This window comes from Seriola dumerili, unplaced genomic scaffold (assembly GCF_002260705.1).
Source record: "Seriola dumerili isolate Sdu_G_001 unplaced genomic scaffold, Sdu_1.0 BDQW01000138.1, whole genome shotgun sequence".
NCBI lineage: Eukaryota > Metazoa > Chordata > Actinopteri > Carangiformes > Carangidae > Seriola > Seriola dumerili.
The window spans coordinates 7,799,171-7,824,118 of record NW_019174393.1 but is presented as its reverse complement, the minus strand read 5'-3'; the positions used below and the strand labels follow the sequence as shown (position 1 = coordinate 7,824,118).

Below are 24,948 nucleotides of genomic sequence, written 5' to 3'. Positions count from 1 at the left end.
CAATGAGCGGATAAGGAAGAGGTAGAGATCCCCCGCTCCTTTCACTGAATAGGCGAGGATTCACACAACAGAGCCATATAAAGAAAGACAGACAGGCAGACGGACAGATCGAGAAACGGAGAGAAAGATAGACGATGAACCAGAACATCTGGGACGAATATTTCCCCCACGCTTCAGTCCCCCTCTCTTGGGCTCATTCACTCTGTTTGGAAAAATGTCGCCGTGACAACACGAGGGCTGCGTATCCATCAAAGATGTACAACGCTTACTGTAATTAGCATAAAACACACACACACACACACTCACACACTCACACACTCACGCTCGAGAGACAGAGCCCGCTGAATATTTATGGAGAAAAGTTCAACAACAGTTCCTGCATCGTTTCGTCTTTTTATTTCCTCTGATCAGACATTGTCACAAGTGTTGGTCTGGATGAATACTCAACACGCGGATCGTTACATTATTAACATAACACGATTGCACACAAACAGATGCAAAGAAGAAACAGATGCATACATGTGTATCTGTGTAGAGGATAGTGCACTAGGAGCCTGAAAACAATGAATTAATGACAACAATATAGGACTGACTTTAATTAGTAAAAATAAACTTTTATTTTCCTAAGGGTGTTGGAGTGAGCGTGGGTAGGTCCGAGTGGCTTGTGACACAGGTGGCTGGTTTTCTTTGAGTTGGTTCCGGTTCATCTTTGTCCTTTTAGCGAGCCGCGCTCAGGCCTGCTGGGTCCCGTGGTCACCGCTGTGTCGTGTCTCCAAAATGGCGGACAGCATCACCGCCTCTCGGCAATTCTCACAGGAGAGATAGACGAAGGGTAAGAGAGGAGGGGAAGGAGATAAGAATCGAGGGAGAGGGTGTCTATTTCTCAAGGTGCTGTGTTCGGTGCCTCTAGTCAGGTTCGGTCACAGGGTTTTGAGGAGGTGTGTGTGTGTTTGTGTCGGTGCTGATTCATTCCTCTATTCTTCCACTCCGGTTTGGTCTGTCTGTCAGTCGGTCGATAATCAGTAATCCCGCACAATAAACTCTTCATTGCTCTCTCTTTCTTCCTGTGTCCTCCTTAACCCCCAGTCCTCAACTTGTTCTACGGACAAAAACAGAGAGGGAAGTGCATTAGATAAACAGAGAGGCAAACAAAATCAAATCAAAAAAACAAAAAAAGGGAACAAACAGAAGAGAAAGACATTACGTCAAAGGGGAGATGAGACAGAGCGAGGGAGGCCTGAGAGTACAATAAAATGGAAGAGGATGCAGTGAGTTGGAGGAGTTGAGAAAGGACCAGAGGGCAGTGGATTCCATGTTAGCTGTTAAGTGCAACCACAAATCCCCAGCACTCCCTGTCAATAACCATTTGAACCGGCCTATTGCAGCTGATGCCTCTGGATGAAAACTGCCTAAGAGAAGATGAGTGAAGGGGGGAAAAAAAAGCAGATGAAACAGGGACATAAGGAAGGGAATAAGGGAGAGAGAAAGTAAAGGGAAAAACACTGACCAACTTAATAATGGTGCTGGGAATCGGATGCAGTCCATGTCAGTAACATTTCATTTCTCCAAAGAAATCGGGAGTTTATTTTCCGCACGATCGATCTGACCATAAAAGGGTTATCAATAAAAACAGTTGCTCCCAGCATGTCTACCACACTGTAAAGTGCACGTTGAGACAAAAAAGCAGACTGTGAAGAAAACACTTAAAGGATGATTCCAGTTTATTACAACCTGGGTCTTATTTATTTCTAGTGGTTGTGATAACTTTATCTACAGCACCAAGGTAACTGCTGAGATGTGGGAACATGGCAGCATCACTACAATGAATTCCAATGGGGGAAAAATATGAGAGGTGCAGGGGTTCAGGATTCTTGTAAACTAACAAACTTCATCAAAATGCATTGTGTGCATCCTTGAGTCCCATCAACTGCTTGGCGTAAAACTGTCTGCAGGAATCTGTATTGCTAGAGATGGGAATGGAGAACTGGTTCCAGGAGAACCGGTTCAAAATTGTTTGCACCATATTGATGCTGGCATGTCTTTCAGCCGGTCCTACACCCAAGTTAAGAAGTGCCCATCAACCTTTGATGGGAGAACTCTCCTTCCGGTAACAATAAGAGAAAAAACACCCACCATGAGCAGGAAGCCTGTTCTCACCTCTCCTACTTTGATGTCGCAAACAACAGTAACGTTAAGTTGATGTTCATCTCTCTCTAGCCTGTCTTGCTAACCTAGTTGGGAAGTGCGTCTCCTAGTCTATCTGTGTCTTGCTTACCAGCTGTTTCTAATAATGGTGCATGGTTGCATGGAGATATCATCCACACACGGTTGCATGGTTTGCATGAGGCAGACTCATGAGCAGAGGTGTTAACTGTAGCTCTAATGATTCCTTTAAGCCTTTAGCTGCTACTCCGGGCTTCATTTTTACCTCCCTGATCTTTCTGCGTTGTGCCTTTGGAGTCATCATAGCTGGACGCCCACTTCTAGGGAGAGCGGCCACAGAACTAAATCATCTCCATTTATAGACAGTCTGTCTGACTGGACTGATGAATATCTAAACTCTTTGAGATGACTCTCAGCTTTATGCAATTTTTCATTGCAGTAAAAGACGAGTAGCTCTCACCCACATCACCAGTCACTGATTGGACTCCAGTTAGCTTTTGTTAATGCCGTTAGCCGAGAGACTGTGAATGTTTGAGTGATGTTTTTAATATGGACAAGAACAAGACAATGATTTGTGTTATTAATAAAATAGATTGCGTTTGTCTGTTTTGGACAAATTTATACACAAATGGAGGTAATTCCAAAGGGTTGACTTATTTTTCTTGCCACTGTATATTAAAGATGATGTAGGAGCAGCTATGTGAGCCAGATCCTTTTTCATTTCAATCCTTGCAAACATAACACCCTTTGAAACCACAAACAGGGCTCCAGCCCGGCCCTTTGAGAGTAGAAGTGAGAAAGAAGGGTCAGACTAAAAAATGAAGTGGAGAAGGAAAAGATAGGGAGCAAGAGGCGGTCATGCAGTGAGAATATGGAATGAGGAGGCAAGCAGTGGATGGAGAGATCGGCCTCCATGATAAACTCTTATTCATAGAGGGAGAGGGAGAGAGAAAGAGAGAGACTTAATCTGTCCTTCGACTGCCGCTTCCTCGCTGTTCGCTATCTGGACCTGTTAAATGCTGTGACTAGGGATGAAGGGATGGCGGATGGAGGGAGTGAAGGAGAGGCAAAGGAGAGCGAAAGTGGGTCTAAATGTTATCACTGACTGTGGCAATATGAACGCTAATTATCAGTGACAAAGGCTGGGCAGCTGACAATGCCTTTGTCTCAGCTGTCTCCAGTTCAAGGGTCAATATTGTAAAAGTGAGATTTGGGGGGGGATTTGGTTTTTATCCTCAGTGAGCTGGCACCTTGGACATCCCTATCTGTGCCCACGGTGCTGCAGCTTCTAGTCGAATTTATGATTTGAAGGGAAAGGACGAAGAAGGAGAAAGAGATTTTGCTGTTTGAGCTATGCTATCGGGTGTCTTTGATAGACGGGGTAAAAAGATTAAAAACGGCTGTTAGAGGACACGTTTGGATCTTCTGACCTCCAGAGGTCAAAGTCATGTCCTTTGACACATTGTACGTCCTCAGTGCAGCTTCCTGCTCGGCTCTGATAAAACTGTGTAAACATCCTAATCGTCAATCTGCAACACCCAATATCAATCACATTTCAACCCTTCCCTCGTTTTGTCAGCTGTGTAATTCTGTATATTATTCCTTTAAAGCCTTATCACAGAACTGTTTCTTTTGCACCTAATGACTTTAAAAGCAAGTCTTAGGCAGATAAGCGCAGATGAACAGGAGTGCGCTGTGATTGCCGCAGGGTGATAAACACAAGTGGATTACCATATCGTCTCAGGCTTGCTTCCAAAACAATTTACAAGATCATAACAGCATCCGGACTGTGAACGTACCCTTGCTGAATCTTGACGAGGCTACAGGTAGCTCTCTTAAATGCACGCGCACACACACACACACACACACACACACACACACACACACACACACACACACACACACACACACACACACACACACATCCATCCACGCGATGAATAAAACATTGTGCAATTTACATGATGTATAGCTTAAAAATCTGCCTGCATCTGACTTTTAGATCTAATACTAATACCCACGAGAGTGAGCGAGAGACACAATGCTCAGTTTTACTCATTTCCGGGAAAACAATGTAATTGTAAAAAAAAATCTAATAGAAAAGCTCTATGAATGTAAATTGAGCCTTTTTGGGGGCAATGGATGTTACATATTGCAAAGTGAGAGAGGGGGGAATCAAGTTAATATCAACCTGAGTGACATTACTATTACCATACAGTGTGTGACCGTGGGAGACAGAGGGCAGGAAAACATTTGTACTTGACAATGAAAGGAGAGAACACAGGGAGGACAATGCTATCCAACTAGCGGCGGCTACTCCCTTGGTCTTATTACATTAAAACACACACAGAGACAGTCGGAGGAACGCCTGTGTCAGCAGGTATTATGGAAATATACTGGAAGGTTTAAACTGGCTATTTAGAGTGGGCTTTACTCGGGCGCCAGTAGCCCTGTGGAAATTATATTCTCCTGTCTAAAAGCAAAGAGCTGGTGCATGGAAATGGATGCCTGTGTGTATGTGTATGTGTGTGTGTGTGTAGTGCGTTTCATTCAGACATTTATAAAAGGGAATGACTGTTCTACTGTAGCTGCCATACACATCTTTGTGCCCAATGATGTTTGCTGGAGCTAACACACACACACACACACACACACACACACACACACACACACACGGGACTACTTTGTAATGCAAACATCAATTCAACTGAAAGCTACACCATGGGATTAAGAAGCGCTACAACTTACATATCATTTGTCCATGAGGGTGCATGCATGTACTTGTCATTCTTCAGAGGGAAAAACATGGGTTATTTTGGAGGGTTTTTAAGGATTCAAAGTTTTATGCATTTTCCTCACATGCGAAGAGTACAGCTGTACGCTCATGCTCATTCATTTCACTTAACAAGTATGCAGTACACATACCCGTAACATTCATATGCAAAAGATGCTCGTGTAGTGTATCAAATGATGAGATACGACAAAATGATAAAAGATAAATAGCTTAGTTTGGTAAATACGCACCTGTTTGGTGTTGTTGACACACTGTAGGTAAAGGGCTGCTATGTTGGAGCAGTGGAGGGTTTTTCCAACGTTCTCTTTGTAGCACGCGAGGATCTGGCCCTGCAGGTCTGCACACACTGGATACATCTCATACCGCCTGCGGGGGTGAGGAGGGGGAGAGAAATAGTGTGAAAAGGGGGAAAAATATGGTGTCAAAGAGGAGGAGAAGAAGAAGGAGCAGGAGAAAAAGTGTGAGAGATGAGAGTTAAGGAAAAGGGGTAAAAGTGTAAAAAAAAAAAAAAAAAAGGAAAGAGAATCCAAAGGCAGAAAGGTGGACGCTAAGTGCATAAAGATGGCCAATGCAGACGGTCTGACAAAATGAGTATGAGATATAGAGACTGAGAGCAAGAGGAGAGGAATAAAGACATATTGTTGGTGTGGAAAATGAGCATAACGCTGGTCGTTTTCTCTCAAGAGACCTCATGCATTGCTCGAGCACACTGAGCTACACTGCAGTCTACAGTGTGTGTACACCCCATCTTTTCTATCATTACTGTCATTCCAGTGCAAAACACCTGAAGCAAGAATTGGCATTACTGTATCTGCCGGGATGAATGTCAAAGGTCAGTCCAACCTCAAGAGCCTGCTGTGATGACCATGTCGATGTGTGCATTACAACTTATCGACAGAGAGGCCAGAGGGTTTTTCTAAAAACGGACAATAAGGAGCTAACAACAATGGCTTCAGCCCCTGAAAAGGGAGATCCATCAGCGCTGTGGGACTGCACAGAAGAGAAGCTAGCTCTGCGAATCGATGTGCGATGCAGAGCAGAACAAGGAGAGAGCGCTGGTTTAATCTGGAAAAGCGATAAAGCTTACTTATTGTGATGATGATAATGATGATGGAGTTAAAATTATGGGCAAGCTAAGTATACCTTCCTGGTAAATTAGTCCCTTGTTCTCATGTCTTACCACCAAAAACCCTTTAAAAAGGCCTTAAGGGAGAGAGTATTGATCACTCTACTAGGTACTAAGGAATCCATCCATTGATTCAGAATGGCTCGCTGAAAGTGTCAACCATTTACAAACTGGGTAGCTTTCACCTTGGACTGGTTTAAATGTCAAATTTTATCTTTTCGCATCCAAGTGGAGGTTGCTGTTGTGGACTGTGAATGCAAATTGTCTGGTTATAGGCTACACTTCACTAGCTTAGCACACTCGAGTCTGTCCTTGAGGTTCTGCTACAGCTTTAGTGCTAGCTGGTATGATCCAGATGCTAGTACTTCTAATGATGGATGCTATGCTAAACTTCAGTGCATTTAAATGGGACTTCCGTGAGATGCAAGAGTTGGATCCTTCAGCCAATCTAAGCAGTGCAACGTACCACCAGTGCCCAATGTTAACTGCTTTTGTCTGTCTCTGCACACACCCCATAAAAATCCATAATGACAACACATGCACACGCACGGGCTATTATGCTAATGGAGGTGTCATCGTTTTGTTCACACCAGCGCTCAGGACACTCCATCTGCCTCACTAAACACGCCTTGCATGGGTGTGAAAGAGAAAGAGATTTTACCCGTCAGCAACTCTTAAGATCTCAGAGGAATATTGGGGGCGAAGCTGAGCCCCTGTAGTCACAATCAGATGTTTGATTTGCCCCACGGGGTGAGAAATTACCCCCCACTGGATACAAAAGCAGGGGATTGGTCGCATGGGTCATTACCCAGGGTGCAATGCAGCAGGAAGATGGCACAGTGAAGATGTGTACATATGTGTATCTCCACAGTCATATTTGTTAGGTAGGCCAGGAAAAATCTATAGTCCTTGTGAGTGCAGGTCAGTGACAATTTGTGGCAACATGAGAGGTACTCACAATCGTAGTAAGAATAATCAATACACTCCATCATTCAGTGCCCAACGCTGTGCTCAGTTGCCAAGAAGGGCAAGGAATATTCCCCGTGAAGCTAGTGAGGAACAGTTGAGAGAATAAAAACAGTCAACTTGGACACTTGAAGGAATAGGTTGACATTTTGGGAAAATGTCTTATCCACTTCCTTGCTTTATGCTAAGCTACGCAGCTGCTGGCTGTAACTTTAATATTTACTGAATAGACATGACGGTGGTATTGATCGTCTCACTCTGCAGGAAAATTAATTGGTACATTTCCCAAAATGTCGGGCTATTCTTTTAATCGCTGGTTGATTCCAGGGTAGGTCCGTACCCTGAGAAATTCCTGGCATTTACAACTCTTGAGCGCAGACTGGGATGTTATGATGGTGGGTGTGGAGAAGGTTCTGTGTTTGGGGATCCATCGGGGAGAGATTCAGTCATTTGCTAGGAGGCATAACAAGGCCATTGCTCTGTGTCGGGGTATTGAACGATGACAGCGGTGCGAGCAGAAACCGCTGCCATCCTATTCCTATGGATCCTGGCGCTCATTTATTACACCGCCTATGGGCATCTACAGGGACGAGGGGAGCCACATACACCCACTAATTACTTTCTTAAGCATTTGCGTTAATGCCAGGTGCATCCTGCTGATACACACCACAGTGTTTATCACCAGTAATGGCCTCTGAGAGAGAGAGAGAGAGAGAGAGAGAGAGCGAGAACGAGAGCGAGCGAGAGAGAGAGAGAGAGGGGAGAACACAAGTGTGGGGGGGGGTGTGTAGAGAAATGAAGAGCATTTCTTGATGAGGAACTAGACGGTGGTATTTCCATTTTTGCTGGCTCTCTGGTGCTCCCTGTGAGGAAGGGGCTGAGACAGCGGCTGAGTTAATCATGGAGACAATAACACTGTCACACACACTCTGCGGCAGCGCGCTGCATCCTCTATCATCTATCATTAAGATTAACATTAAGTTCATGATGCCAACCACATGGAGCTGGTGAGGGAAAGACTTCCACCTCCCCTCTTCCCCTCTCTCCCTCCCTCCCCCTCAGTTTTACATTAGGTGCCCTCATGTCATTTACTACAATAAGACTGCTATAGTGCTATGCAGCAGGGTGAGCTGATGCAAAACGACAGACATGTCACATCATGAAAAGGCCATTAAGAAGATTACCCTTTTTTTACCCTGTATGAATGAAACCTGCCAACATTGTCTCACTCAACCATAAAAAGTCATGAAATACAAAGTATGTGCTCATTTCAAAGCTTAGCAATACTATCTTAAAAGAGAAGCCTTTTGTTTTTCCAAGTCATTTATTGGTCTCAGGTAATCTCCATTTATCACCACTACATACCTACATCAAGTAGCCCACGAAACAAGACAAACATGAGGTTGTTCACGTTGAATTTTGAATTCATATTAAATACTTCAATGTAGACTTAAATGAATAGACGGTAGGTCTTTCTACTGTGGGAATCATTGGGTATAATTATAGATATAGTTGAAAACAACAATGAATCATCCAGTTCCCATGTAACCTGAGTAGAAAGGCATTCATAAACAGGGACAGTGTCACATTCCCAAAACTAAACTTTGTTTTTTTTTTTTATAAACTGTGTTTAAATGATGTACAGGAAATGAAAAAAGGGTGAAGGCCAGACCTGGTTTGGTTCTAGTGTAGAATTAGGGTTAGGGTTTTGGTGAACAGGCTCTGGTGGAAGAAGATACGGTCCTCTTTGTTTTAGCCAGTGGTTTCCAAACCTTTGCGCCGGACACCCTTTTTATGAGGCAATGTCTATTTACGACATCATGTGCATGTCCGGGAGTTGCGCGCACTTCAAATGAAGTCAGACTACTTCATTTGAATGATTGTTAGATGCTACAGGATGAAAAACTGAGAAAGAATTACCACAAAACCAAAACAAATTTTGTTTTTTTCTTATCTCTTGACCCCTTAGATCCATCTTGTGACCCCATCTAGGATCTCTTGGTGACACTGCTGCTCTTTACCCACACAGCCATCACACACACATTACTCAACACAGACAGCCAAACACACACACACGCTCGTCAGTTACCCATGCATACTTTACAGGCTCTCGCAAAGACAAAAAATTATAATGCTACGATATAAATGTCTACACACACAAATCAAAAGCTTATTTTACAGGTTATAGAACCAGACACGGTCAATAAATGTCCCACTTCCCCCTTCTCTCTGTCTCACTATCTATATCTGCCATTTATTCCTCTCTCCTTTATTCCCTCCCTCAATCCCCAGTGGTTCATGGGATATTTAATAAAACACCATGTGGAGAGGGGGAATCTGAAACAGAGACATCTAGCCAGATACAGTGGGTTATTATTCGCTCTGTGTGTGTGTGTGTGTATGTGAGTGTGCTGCACCCCTGTACCACAGAGACAGTAAATCTAAACAGTCATATAGGGGTCTCGCCTTGTGCTATCAGTAGCGGTAAAGGTCTCTATAACATCACCTTATCCCACCTAACACACACACACACACACACACACACACACACACACACACACACACACACACACACACACACACACAGTCCCCACTGCCTTGATTCACTGATTGAGGGTGGAATGAAAGAGAGGAGGTTGGTTTAGATACTGACATTACAGTTTCTCAGCTCTGCGCCATAAATCATAAAGCACAGAGCAGAGAGAGGTAAAGAACAGCGGAGGGGGGGGGGGCTTTTTTAGAGAAAGAGCGACAGAGACGGCCAGTGTGTGTTTGTGAGACAAGAGGACAGAAAAGAAAGCGTGGGGTGTCTTTGGAGAAAGAATATTGGAGAAAAGAGGTGTCGGAGAAGCAGAGGAAACTCTTTAAAGCTCTTCTCACTTCCTTTGTAAAGTTTTCCTTTAGGAGAGAACAGAAAACGAGGTTGAGGGGAGGGGCAGGAATGATATGAGAGGGTGAATGTGTCCCATTTAACATGTAATAAAGCAGAACAGATTACCTGCTCACTTCCTCTCACTGTCCATCTCCCTCCTCAAGGTGTCCCTATATCATTTAATACAATCCCCTCTTTCAAGCCTCCTGCTGCACAAGTCAGCACATTTCCATGGAGGGGACATATTCCGATGGGTTTATGGCCACGGCTTCATTCTTAAAAGAACATATTGACTGCACGCAGGGGGACGTATTGAGATCGATGTTGGGATTTTCATACAGTATGCATGTGTTATGCCGATGGAGGGTGCACGGAACGGCGTCAGTCCATTTTTCAAACCAACTTAGATTGGCCATGACTACCATCTGCTGTAACAACACAGAGCTGTGCACTAAAATGACATTCATAGATCTCTCTTATGGATACAACATGCTTGGATAGTTGGACAAAGTGTGCGACACATCTGGAAACATGTGCGTTCATCTGTCATAATTTGAGCTACATTACAACTTCAAAAAAAAAAAAAAAAAGACAAAGAAAAGCAAACACAGTAATGACGTGCAAGCATACAGACAGACACAGAGACACTGGACGCAGGGGCCACTCCAAGAACTACTGGATAGCATTAAACTGTCCCCTGCAAAAAGAACTATTGATTCATTGCACAAAATGACTGCAGAGGATTGTTGGAAAAGTTTTCATTCAAACTGCAATAAGTGCACTGCCTACTCCTCTTAGCATACGAGACCTGGAACAGCAGTGGACAAAGTGTGAGCATAAAATAAGTAAGATCGACATACATGTATTTCGTGCAGTGTAGTGTTCAAATGCTAACCGGTCATCAATAAACAGCTGAATGTGTGTTTCTGTACTCTAGCACTGGGTATCACTTATATATACTGTACTTCTTTCAGCACCTTACTATAGCACCTTTGTTCCGCCTCGCCGTTCTGTATAAGAGGTACGAACACAGAAGGGGGGTTGGGTGGGGGGGTGCACTGTTGTTCCACCTCTACGCCAGCAGCAGAGGCAGTCACAGAGCGATACTGATGTCTTAGTAAAAAGGAAGAGCTGTCATGGCGGGACAGACGCTGACACTGTTGTGTTACACGTCACACTATGCTATCTAAAAATCACACACACATTATGCCGGCTTTGGTTTTTAACAATAGAGGAATCATTTTACACATATGATGTTGCAGTTGATTATGAGGAGGTGCTTCCTTTCTTTATAAGATTTCTTCTTGATGTAAAAGCAACCCTATACAAGAGCAAGCCATTTGCTCTGTTTTCACATGAGTACTAATGCTCCTATTGTTCTATTCTGAATAAAAAGTTATTGACCAAGAAGAGGAAGAAGTCATTTTATGGTCTGATTTAGTCAAGTTTCACACATGTTGCTAGAAATCATCTTACCTCATCTCACACACACACCCACACACACACACACACACACACACACACACACACACACACACACAAGCAGCACCCACTGTAGCACCATCGACAGTATGGATTACCCTAGCCTGCCACCAGATTGAGTTCCCAATCACCACATTGTCTATTTATCATCATTTAGGTCCACTTAGGGGTTAATAGGGTTAAGGGGTGGGTGCCAGTTCCCCCTTAAAAAGCCCTCATGTTCTCTCTAGTTAAGGCAGGCGTCAGTACTGAGGGGGGTAAATAAATACAAATGATCCAGTTAGGGAGAAAAATGACACACATTTTGCTCACGCTGCTTTTTAAAAGCAGACCTGGGTGACCCCCCTGCAGTGAAATCCATCAGCATGGATACGAGATTGAATGAGAGAGGAAAAAAAAGGGGGAGAGAGAGAGAGAGAGAGGGAGGAAGAGACACAGAAAGAGACAAAATCAAGAAAAGTGTGACAGATAAAAGACTGCCAAAGAATGGAGAGAGAGAATATGAGTGAGTGAGGGAGGCAAAAGCAGATGATAACAAAGACGGAGTGAGTGAGAGAGATTTAAAAACACCGTTCCTAAGTGAGCAGTGAGGCAGACAAAGAACCATGAGCGAGTGAGAGGAAAAAGAAGGGCTGGATGTGTCCTTTCTGACCCCTCTTCACACACACTCTCATAAGGGGACTGGTGTCTGGCCTTAGACAGAAGCTGTTTGAAATATTTCACAAACGTAAGAAGCACCTGAAACATTTTCACTGGTTCAGTATTTGTGAGAGATACATTAACATTACAAGGTTCATCCAAAAGCGGTGAGTGGCAGTGCTTTGTAAATGGTAAATATGTGCAGGTCCACAAACTGTTACATGTCAGTGACTTTCTGCCACCGCAGTGTTCACTATATGAAACATCCCAAATAACACAGAAAAGCAACAAAAGCTGAGTGCGTTTCCAAAGTCACTAATTCATCCACTAAAAGGTGTGTATGTGCATTGTGTGTCCATGTATACGCCCACGCAGGTTCCTATGAATCATGTGGGCCTTTTGCCACCAACATCGCAGAGCTCTTAAGGCCGAAAGAAGAGCTTTTAAAGCCGTTATTGACTTCTATCTCCTCAGCTGACCACCATCTTGTCCCTGCGGCCGGGTTGCCTAGCTACGGAATTGTGGTTCACCCTCACCTGACACAGGGGTCAAAGTGCTGCTTGATCTGTCCTACCTCGCCGACTACTTCACAGAAAAACACCTCTGCAACAACAACAACAACTTAAATACTTGGCAATAACTCACCTGCTAAATTAATTCCTGTTATTTTAGTAATTAAAAGTGCTGCTTGGCGCAATTAAACATCAATAAATCATTACTTAATTAATTTTGGGACATCCGTATTATTCCCTTCAAGAAACAGGAGCACTGCCAAGAAACTGAAAAGCCTCTACCTGCCTCTATACCTTATTTACATTTTGTAGCAGCAGGGTGGATTTTGCAGGAAACCTGCTGGATTCTCTCCAGCCCATTTATCCTCTTCACTAACATGAAAGATATGACAAATGCGCAACGCAATAGTCCTGCAATGCTTTGTTGCAGGGCTATTGTGTTTGATTGCATTAGGTTGCATGGGATTGCCCAATTGTGTCCATAACCTTATGGCAAGAGGCAATGGTTTGTAGAAAATTAAGAAATTGAGGAAATGAGGTCTGAAACTTAAGTGATACTATTGGCAACAAACCTGACCAGAGTCTTTGTTTACTGTTACACAGTATCACAATTAACTTGACAATGAAAATGCTACAGGGAAAACTTTTAACAAGCAGCAACTTCATAATAAGGAGTTTGCTGGTAATATTGCACAATGTCTTAACGCAGATAAATAAATAAATAAACACAGCAGATGAAGGGTTGTTGAAGTTGTTTATTTCTGAAATATTTGTGGTTATAAGGGGCTGAAAGAGGCATGAGTGGGCTCTACTTTCTCCCACATGGTATGGAGGAGAAGACAGACTCTCAGGTGTGGTCGAGGCAGTGCAGCACGCACAAGAAAAACAATGAGCCATTTTACATTCAACAAGTTTTGCTCCACGCCTCCTCAATCCACCTTTGCGTGGGCGTACGGAGAGACGGAGCGAGGACAGTGGCTGCTGTTATTGTCAACTGGATTAAATTAAAAAAAGATTTATTCAAAAGAGCTAAAAAAAAATAAAAATAAAAAACAGACAAAGGGAGTGGATGTGTAGCCTGAGGGGAGAGAGGAGTGACTGACAGACAAGAATGATTTTATTCTCTATGGCTGACTGTATAGGGGGGAACAGAAAGTGCTTGCCTTAGACACATGCATATGCACTGCCTTTTCTGATCTTAAGACAAATGTCACTATCAAGGCAGCAAACCTGCAGGAGTCCAAGTTTTCAGAGCTCAGAGGGGGGATGCAGGCATTACAGATGATGGTCTAAATCCTTCACTATTACACAGCCTTGTCAGACCCACCCGCTCACCAATATGTGACATCCCGGTCCCACCTCAATTCTGGAGGGACCCTCGACAAACACAGAGTGACCAGCTTCGACAAAGAAGCCCAAAACCCCACCAAAGGTTAGCAGTGACAGGAGGGCTTAGGACTACGCCACCGTTCTTTCATTCCCCATTCCATCTTTTCGCATAATCTCACATCTATCATTTTCCTCCAGGCCTGTCAGCTCGCAATTCAAACTAAAGCCCTGTTGGGTCACTGCAGCCTGACGAAACACACACACACACACACACACACACACACCCACACACACACACACCAATGTGGATGTCCACGCATACACCCGTATACGTGAGCATGCTCAAATGCATTCACCCTCACATACAAAAGCACTCACACATAGGCATGCATACATACATGTAGTGCAGTAAAGGTCACACATCCAGAGGTGGACAGTGTGATAGTGCATCAGACTTGGATAAACAACTAGTGGTGAACGTGGCAGCATATAAATCAGGTGCAGAGAGAGATAGTCTCCTCTCCACGGACAACTGGGAACTCTTATCTACAGTCAGTGTCACAGGGAGAGCGAAGAAGGGCTTTTGTCTTATGTGTACGCGTGTGTGTCTAACATGTGTGTGTTATTACATTATCTGTTACATGTTGTGTATATTTACGTGCTTACGAAAGAAGAACTGTATGCCAAGTCTCTTTTGTCTAGGTCTTTCAGAGCAGGTTGATCCCCTGCAGTTTATGATTCAACAATTTTAGACACTAGAGGAGCCTATTTACAGTTTTAGCAGGATTTGTTCACACTCACTTCAGACAACATTTTTCAGGTGCCCATATCTTTGTGAAGAAATGTTTATAAAAACATGATGTAGAAATTCTTCTCGTATGTATGTACAAGATGTTTAATTTTGTACAAAATTATAGATATAAGAAAGTGTAAAAGAATGTAGATATGTGTATGTCTTCCCATACACACACACACACACACATATACACACATATATATATATATATATATATACACACATATATATATATATATGTGTGTGTGTGTGTGTGTGTGTGTGTCTGTGTGTCACTGTGTGCGTGTTTTTTGTGAATGTATGATTGTATGTGTGTGGATGTAATGAGGTCATGGTGATGCAGTACTGTTCCAGTTGGGAGAGCTCCATCATTCTCAGAAAACTCTGGTGGGAATACAGCAAAAGAACGGCAGGGAACAGCTGTACAGCACACCTACGCAAAAAAACTACACACACACACACACACAAACTCATATTGCTCAAAGACACACACACACACACACCCTTCCTTCCCTTGAGTACCTACCTCTTTCACTTTAATTTATTTCTTTCAACATTGCCAAGGAGAGTGACCACACTGTACCACTGCTGCTGTATGAATGGAACAGGAGCACTGGCTACCTGCTGAAACCTATCTGTAGACTGCATGGTTAACTTACAAGTCTATTACCTCATCATCATTTCAGTGTCCTGACCCAATCACTTACTACACCAATTACTTTGCTCCATGTTGAAACAGCATCAACCTAAAGAACCTTTATGAAAGTAGGTGCTGCATATAGCTGTGACACATACATTCCCCCAAAGCCCATCCACTCCTGAGACCTTATTTTTCCATCTTGTCCCGCTGTCACAAAGTAATAACAGCTTTATCCTACAGATATCTGAAAATTCCCTGCTGATCTAATGTCATATGCACATGCACAACTCAAACCCATCAAAAGTCTCAATTAAATCTTCCAAAAGCGTATATACAGATGTTATAACCCCACACATCTTCTCCTTTACTATAATAAACCACACACTAATATCAGCCCTAACACTAATCAATCCTTAGGGCACTATCACTCTCTTTACAGCTGACATGAACTAGAATGGGGAAATGAAGACATTCTGATAAGAAAGATGTCATCTCCCACATTTTATAACATCCTCACATTAACATATCAAATGTTAATTCTATCAAGTGTGGATACGACCCCGGCTTTTCTTTCTTTCTTTTTTTTTTTCTTTTTAATCTCTCGAGGACATTTTTAACTTTGAGGAAATCAAACGCCTGTGTGAGACAAAAAAATATTTGCTCCCATTATTCAACAGAGGCCTCTGTCATGAGAGAGCGCTTTGAGGGAAGGCACACACATATTATGTTCACAAAAGATGTTCAAGATATGAGAGCATACAAACACCAGCACGCATGAACTCACACACATAAACAAAGATGGGCCAAACACGCCCTGTTAAATCCAATTAGCCCTGTGCTCTGATCCCCTCAATGCATCCCTGCCCCTGTCTTGTAAGACCAGACCTTCCCGCCATTTCATTAGCACACACTCACGCACACATGCACGCGTGCACACACACTTGCGCACACACATGCACACAGATTCTCCCCCTTCCTCTACCTTTCCACCATTGTAATCCAGTCACAACACTGCTAATGCACCTCCTATAATCCAATCCTCCAATCACTGCTCTCCGTGCAAAGGCCCGCATCACATGACTACCCGCACGTTAGCCCAACGTTCACTCGCAGTTAGCACTGTCATTTGGCACTAATGTTATTCCATTTATTTTTTTCCTTTAATGTGATTTGGAAAGTCTCAGCTCCGGCTTCCACCAGTCTAGCGCTAAACCCCTGATGGACTGGGCTAATCACTTTCCAGCATTTCTGAGGGAGACAATGATCCCAGTGTTAGCGCTGGCTAATGACAAGCTAACACAATTAGCCTAGCCTCCCAGGAGGAGAGCTCAGAGCCAGGGCCCATTCTTGCCCCACCTCCTGCGGGCTCCTCATCCACTTTCCCTACATTACTATGGAGCCTAATGGTCTCTTATTAAGAAGACAGATGGAACACGGATGGGGAGGGATCCAGCATCTTCTTGAGTTACATTTATGTGTCGGAAATGTGGTACATTCATGACCATTTGGATGTTTAATATTACCTCCTGTGCTAACAGCTTCAATGAAGTAATCATTCTTTTCACTGCAAGGTGTGGTGGCAAGATTGGTGGTACTCACAATATAACAAAGAAAAAAGAGTCTAAACTATTTGAAAACCAATGTAGAATTCTTTTCTGCATCACAGAGGTTATCTTTTGTCTCTTAATATAGTAAATGCTAACCATATTATAACACTGCAGCAAATTAGGTTAAAGGTCCGGTTGAAGATAAGGTTTTACACTCCTCTAGCACTAAAATATTAAAAGAGCACAAGAAAAGCTCTGTCAGCTATCATCCAAATGCAATCAGGCTTATCAGTGAACCGCATCATCAACATCAGCTAATGGGTCGGACTAATGTGGGTCTGATTGAAAGAGGTAGGTTAGAATGTGGCTAGCATAATTCAATAGTGAATTCACTGGTCGGTCAACATGGACGTCTAATCTTTTGTGAAAGCATAATTTTTCTTCATGTACCAGTCAGTACACATGAAACTTGCCAAGATCCAAGATCATGAACCAACTGTGCGTGAGAATAAAAGGCTTGTTGTAAACAAATCATTTTTAGAGAAAGAAAGCAATCGTGAAATAATATTTTTTATGCGGGTAACACTAAGAAACAGGTTAGCAATTACTGATAGGTGATCTAAAGTTTTTCATCTACCTTGGAACAACGGTCTTAACTTACTTGAACTTGGCATTCACTTGGTCTGCAGCTTGATGGTAATTCTCTGTGGTGACCTTGTAGAACTGAGCACTCTGCAAAGAGACAGACAGAGAAAGCACCGAGTGAGAGAAATGAATGAAAATGTGATTCTGACCTTTTTTATATATATATATATATATATAAAAAGTCCATCCAATTTATTCACATCTTCACTCCTCTCAGGTTGGAGCCATTTAGGCCAAAAGAAAACATTTCAACAGTGTGACACTTCTTAATATAGTTCTACCTACAGCATAGCCCAGCCTACACAACTCTGCCTCATTGGCCGTCACTCAAACATCATTAAAACATGACTGAGAGGGATATAAAGGGCAGAAGTCAATTACCAGTTGGGTTTATTATCCGCAAAATGGAGGCTAACTCTGTATTGTATGTGGTGCTGGAAGATTTTTCTATTATGTTGTTTTGAGCGTGTGCACACACTACATGTGTTCCTCTTTGTGTGAGCACGTGAATTACAGGGTTTTTTGTGTGTGTATGTGTGCGCTTGTGCTTATCCTTTCACAAAAAGACTGCTGTAATAACAGGCAGCAATCCTGTAAGGTCAGAGGGTCGCTAGTCAACAACGTACAGACCACCGGTCATAATCCCCTGGTGACCCATAGCAAATGAACCCATAGCAGCACCACTCAACCTGAATTACCTCCTCAAACATAGCCATACAACCCGGCTCCTACACCATTTATACTACTCTAGGAAGATCTGTTTTGTCTGCCCTCAGTGGCTGCTATGTACATTTATGATCAAATGGTGAGACGTAGTAAAGTGTGATGGATAGCTTGATTGAGTCGTATGAGGTTTGATCCATGTCTTCTGCTGCCAGTGTCTTCAAATTAAGAAGACATTAATAATACTTATACTTGCACATAAAAAAAGAAAAATTCCCCAAATATGATTGTATTTTTGTTTTGTGCCATTCCCTGTTTGGTTGTTAAGAGCCACAATCAACCCAGGACTGTGTATAAGATATCTTATCTACTGGAAACCAAAACCTTAAATGATTTTACATAAATTATAGCTACATTAGAAATGTGATAGATCCAAGTGTCTTGGTCCTATCTGCCCGAACTCAAGCCCCTTGCAGGGAAGGCATTCATCATTGTTCAAAAAAGATCAATAGGAATGAACTGCACTGCTGAAAAGATCAATAGTGATGTGTTGTAGAGCTAAAAGAAGATGGGACATGACAACGCTGATAAAAGGTCTGATACAGATTTGAGTCCTCTTCATTTGGACAGACTCTCGTACAGAGGATCCGCAGGATTCAAAGTCCCTCACTTTTTCACATTCTGCAGTTACAGAAGTAATTCAATTGCATTTCTTTGGCATCAATATGAATATTGTTCTCTTTAATAAAAAATCAAATTTTTAGATATGCAGATAGCACATATAGTATATACTTGATAAATGTGCTGCATTGTCCTGAAACAAAGAACTACACTTATAGATACATTTTGTATCCTATTATCACTCTTGACATGTTCACGTGTGTCAAATTTAAATGGACTTGAAATGATTGATGTCTATGTAACGTCCCAGGCCCCATGAGTAAAAATTAAGTCATGAAGTACGAGAAACCCTCCTTTCATTTCCATTGACTGTTCAAGATTATTTTTGATCATTTCAAATATTGAAGAAACTATTTCATAGAAAGTCACTTTGTCATGGAAAGAGTAGACATTGCAAAACATCTCGTAGGACAAAAAAGATCCTGCATGAAACGTATCAGACAACAACATGTAATACTTCACCGACCCACTGCAGTTGTCCCTCAGGCAGACATTGTATTGTATGTAAAACACAGTGAAAGAGCATTTTCCAAAGTTTAAGAGTTAACTTGTAAGCTCATGCTGTATCTGTGCCCTCTTGGCCTTGAATCAAGTGGTTTTCGGTGTAGACAAAGAAACTGTCAGAGCTAAGGAAAAGGATTTAAAACTGAAGCTTATTCAAAGATAACAAAAAGACTAAAAAGAGATTTTGGGAGCTGCTAAAGAGGCAAGAATAAGACTTCTCCTGAGCGCTGAGATTGAGCCATTGGAAGAGAAAGTGGGAGACAGAAAGGGCTGGATTTGGGTCTCTGTCTGGAATACTAAGTATTAGGTAATAATACCTGCCTAAATGGCAGAGCTGGCACTAATCAGCGCACTAATCCACCTGGGAGGACAAAAGGCCATGTGTGACAATGATTGCAGGACCACTTACAATACACGTACACACACACACACACACACACACACACACACACACACACACACACACACAAACGCGCACACACACACACACAAACAATGCACCTCCATTTACGTACACACCTACACCACAAGGTACTAACACACACAGCATGTGTGGACGTGCTGCCAAAAGCCTAGATATCCACATATAAACAGTGCCACACAAAAACGGGGGGGAAAAAAAGAAAAAAAAAATTCACTACCAGACAGAGAGTAGTGTAATTTGAGTGATTACTGAGTGGTCTCAAATTGTGATTTCCTGCTGTTGCCCCAACTGATTTCAAGCATCGCTCTGACCTTTTATTGGCCCTGAGAAGAGAGACCACGCTTAGGTTTGGTTGAAAACATTCCTCCCTTGACCAAAATGAAAGATTTTTTTTTGGGCTGTAAAACATGGCCTTGATTTAAGTCTCAGAGAAAAATTTTTTTTTTTTTTTTGGGCATTTTTGCCTTTAATTCAATAGTTGCAGCGACAGAGAGGGACAGGCAAGTCAGGGAGAGAGAGGGGGGATGACATGCAGCAAAGGGCCGCGGGTCGGATTCGAACCCGTGCTGGTGCAGTTGGGACAAAGCCTTCGTGGTACGCGCTCCACCAGGTGAGCCACCAGGGCACCCGAGAAAGATATTTTTTTGATCACTGCTGAGCAATTCTTTGTCAATGGATAAACAACCGTGAAGCTACAAAAACCTGGTGCTGTGTATATCCCCATGTGCAATCAAGTGCTAACCATTTCTTGAATACAACTGTTTCTGTTTGTTTTCATCCTATTTACTCCATTTGCTTTCCACTAGGTTTTGAGCTCATCTGAAGCCAAACAAAATGCTGGTGGGGGGTGTCATAGACAAATTAAGTCATTACTGCTAATGCACTCCAGCGATATGGAGAAGATAGAAGCTGCACCCAAACACAGGCTCCAGCTCAATTTAGAGAAAAAGCCTCCAATTTTTAATGAATAAAACAAATAACTCCTTGTATTGATGGCTCCTTTCTCTTATCTGCTGCTGAGCAGGAGGGCCGAAATGGGGAGACACCCCACCATGGCTAACATTACTGTTCTGCAGAGCTAGAGAAAATGAGGCTTCTGCAGTGTGACTCAGTGCAACTTGCTCATAAGGAGACCAAGGAGGCTGGTAAATTGTTATTGAACCTATCCTGCCTACACAGAATTGACTAAGCATTTCAAGCTTTGCCTAAAGGGACAAGACAACATCCCAGGGTGGAGATGCACAAATATGACACAGTTAAAACACAAACACACTCCCACATTCAGTGTGTTCCTCGCTAGCTAGCTTACAGCTAACATCTGTGCAGTTGCCACATTGGCTGTTAGGGTCGAAAACACAAAATCGATTCTGTGGACAAAAACTTGCAATGCTGTGATATAAACATATAAAAATGTCAGATTTTGCTTTTACTGTGGGTTATGAGCAATTTCTCGGCTAGGCGGAGTCACTTCCTGGAGTCTCTGTTGGTTGCCTGACAACCTCAAAGAGACAAGCTCCTTCCTTATGTTTATAAAAAGCAATTTAAAGTTTTTAGTTCTTTAATTCACTCTGTTAGGTGTTCTGTATATATCAAAAGTTTGAGCAATAGAAAGCTGGCTACTTTTACATCAAAGTAAAATGTGTCTACCCTCATTTTCATTTTCATTCATGAAGAAGAAAAAAAATTTTCACATAATGTCGTCCAATACAATTATCATTGCTTGAATCAACATCTGACTTAGTTTGAACAAAAACTGAGCCATACAAGTGAACATTTCAAAATTTGTGTCTTTGCATTCATTATTTTAGCCTGTGGAGCGTTACCACGACAGGATTTTCTCTCTCTCTCTTTTTTTTTTTTTTTTTTTTTTTTTTAAAACATAAATGAACGTGCTGCTCTGTTGTTGTGAAATCATCATTCCTTGAAAAGACTTCCTGTTAAATCTCTGTGAATCCCATCATGCGGCTGTAACAGCAAACAGTCTGAGACACAATAATTCAACACTGCAGCACAATGTCATGTCTTCACTTCGGATTACTGTGTCTCCAGTTATGCACCTAGCAGAGCCAGAGAGACTACATTGATCGCTTCATAGTGAAACTGAAATTCTAAAACATCTTTTCCTGCTACGATACAGCAACAAGGCAAGAAAGAAACAACTGTTCTCATTCTTGAATTTGAATTTTTATCACACGAGAACCAAAAATGCACTCAAAATATTAGCTTCCGTCTCCGGCGAGAGAGAGAGAGAGAGAGAGAGAGAGAGAGAGAGAGAGAGAGAGAGAGAGAGAGGGCAAGAAGATTGAGAGGGAGAGGGATACTGAAAAGACAGACAGGGGCTGAGATGAAGATAGCAAGTCAGAGGCAGAGACAGAGATAGAGATAGAAGCCATTACTGTTTTTTTTAATGCTCTTTCCCCCGTATTTCTTCCTTTCACAGTGCTGTGGAACTTTGCTATGAGATGGCAATTGCTGCTGTGATTGTCCTCCATGGGAGAGCAGAAAAATCCAATTTCATCGATATACAAGGCGAAAAGAAAGATAGAAAAAAAGGAAGAAAAATCCCTTCCAAAAAAAAAAGAAAAAAGAAAAAAAAATTAAATTGAGGCAGGGAGAAAAAAAAAAAAACAACACTTGAAAAAGAAAAGCTGAAAAAGGAGAGATATAGAGACAGATGTGGTAGGCAGTGGTGGAGGGGGGGATGGAAAGAGACATGGTTGAAAAAAAAAAAAAAAACATGGGCAAGTTGATTGTTAAATATGAGATTGTTTTACAGCGGGGCAGGTATTGAGTGAAAATGTAATAAATATATAGATATTGTTTTCAGGGGCTATTTGGTAGCTGTGGCCCCAATGAGCGGCAGCAGCAGAGGCAGCAGGCTGAGCTGTCTAGGAGCCTGGTGATGGCCTGTCACTGGAAGCCCCTCTGATGAATGGCCATGTTGGATTGGAACAGACGTGTAATATATATCAGACTTATATTCTCTCCCTCTCTCTCGCCCTCTTTCGGTTCCTCTGCCTCTTTCTGGTGGTGAGCAAGATGCTGAGGGGAATCCTGAAGTAAAGGGGAGGAATGCAGGGCAGATGGAGGGAGGGCATGGTAGATAATATTAAGCTGGCAGTACACTCCAACTGAAATCAAATTTGGTGCCTTCTCACTAGAAAAATGCAGCCAAAAAGCAGCACAGCGTTGGGGTTTGATTGCTGCAGTGTATGCAGACTGGTTAGAGGAACTACTTGCTCACAGCCCACCGATAAACCATCACTTGTGACTGGTCAACAACGTCAACAGTAATTGTCCTGGGTCATACATTCTGAAGTTAAACAAGTTTATTATACAGACATACCTTATTTCAACTCCCCCAGTTTGGGTTGGTGCTACAGGGGCATGGTGCGTCACAACACAACACGCCACACGCCGCCACCACCACAACTGTTTCCTTTCACACACCATCACTCTCATGAACATTTCAATCAGCCATGTGACACCTCAAAACCTCAAAACTCAAAATCATCTTCTTGCACTCACACATATTCTAGTGTAATATAGACATGCCACGGAGGCCTGCGCATAACAATGCTGCAACTAACAATTTTCATTATTGATTAATATGAATTACATTCCTACTAATTGCTAAGTCAATTTGTCTGTCAGAAGATAGGGTTAAAAAAAAAATGCCCCTGACAACCACTCAGATCCCAATGCAGTGTCATCAAATGCCTTGTTTATTCCAACCAAACAGTCTACAAGCCAAACATATTCAATTTACATTGATTGAAACCAATAAAAGCATCAAAACCGCACATCTGAGAATCTGAAACCTGAGAGGTATTTTGTTCTTATCGAATCAAAGCAGACCGTCTATACTGTGAATACACCGTCTCCATCAATAGATGCACACCAGCCATCTTTGTTTGTAGAGAAACCCACAAATTGACCAAACACTATTTATCCCAGCATTCTTTGCACTGATTGTATGGTGGCTTTAACTGGAGCACAGGACCAAAACTCTTAATATTCAGTACATAGTATGAATTTGAGCTGGATATGGGTACTGTCTGTAGCTGTTTTATACCTATGCTCAAACCTACTCGCGTGTATATAGGCTACATGTTCATGATAAATTTGTTAAGCCTTACGTTTGTATTTGTATCTTCCTGTAAAATTGTTTTCCGTACCGTTTTTATGTTTTGAGCACCTTCATCTGGTATTGATGCTTTTAACCAGGCAGGAGTAACGGTGAGTACCAAAGAACAGAACATGCCAAAAGTGATCTTGTTTGGTATTCTGCTGGGTTTACGCTGGGTGAGGAGAACAGGGACTGAGAGCCAAATGGGGCACTGTGGCCAGAACAAGAAAAAGGAGTGTTATTAACGCAGTCCAAACAAACTGCACCCCCTATGGAGCCCCGAGCCGCTTTCTGCGCAGTCAGACAGGCAACATGCAATATGGCCACCATTGATCCTCAGTTACCCACAGGATCAACTATTGTCACACAACACGCACACATGGTCGCCACTTATGCTGTGTTTTTCCTCGCATGTGGATTATGTGGATACAGTGGTTTGGAAATATAATTAATTTATTGTTTCATTCTTGTGCTTAAAATCAATACATAAATGAAATGTGCATTATCACAGACCCTGCACCTCACATCTACCAGTTTCTCACAGTCACCTTGAATTTTTCTACTATTCAGTGAAGGGGTTGTAGTAGTCCTTCAAGCTTTTCTTGACCATAGTCTCTTTATCTATCCGTTGACATTTTATCTTCTTATAGCTCTTCTGCTTTCTTTATTTTTCTTGTTCTTTTCCTCTATCACTCATTCACAAATGTCACTTTATCATAGTTTCTTCTAATACATTCTCAGGTAGAGTCTTGCCTGTCTCTTTTCCTCTTGCCTTTTCTTGTGTCGAATCCTTTAGCTTCTGTCTTCAGTACAGTATCTCTCTCCTCCGTCTATCTCAATCTTCTGTCTTTCTGAGGTGTGAAGGTGATTTGTTGACACTTTGATCTAAGGAATATTGACCAGAGGCCAACATGGCTGATGGATGGCCAGCGCCTAGAGTCGATAATGCCTGCGTTAGTTGGAGCTCATCACTTCTACCATCAGCACTCAAATTTGCTCCTATACAGTACGATACAGTAGAGCTACACGGTCCAAA

At 42.4% G+C, this 24,948-nt stretch overlaps 1 protein-coding gene across 2 annotated transcripts in view; it reads right to left on the bottom strand.

The window, feature by feature from the left end:
- Nucleotides 1–380: 380 nt before the first annotated feature.
- The window catches only part of chchd3 (coiled-coil-helix-coiled-coil-helix domain containing 3), a 65,594-nt gene continuing 41,026 nt past the window's right edge, over nt 381–24,948 (bottom strand). The window contains exons 7-10 of one of the 2 annotated variants that reach the window (XM_022749446.1): nt 17,528–17,598; nt 5,188–5,323; nt 4,912–4,952; nt 381–1,099 (exon numbers count right to left, since the gene is read on the bottom strand). In XM_022749446.1, the coding sequence (XP_022605167.1) occupies nt 1,090–1,099; nt 4,912–4,952; nt 5,188–5,323; nt 17,528–17,598 (258 nt within the window). In that variant the 3' untranslated portion in view covers nt 381–1,089. The remainder of the gene's footprint in view (nt 1,100–4,911; nt 4,953–5,187; nt 5,324–17,527; nt 17,599–24,948) is intronic. The other variant, XM_022749447.1, reaches the window with a different exon arrangement.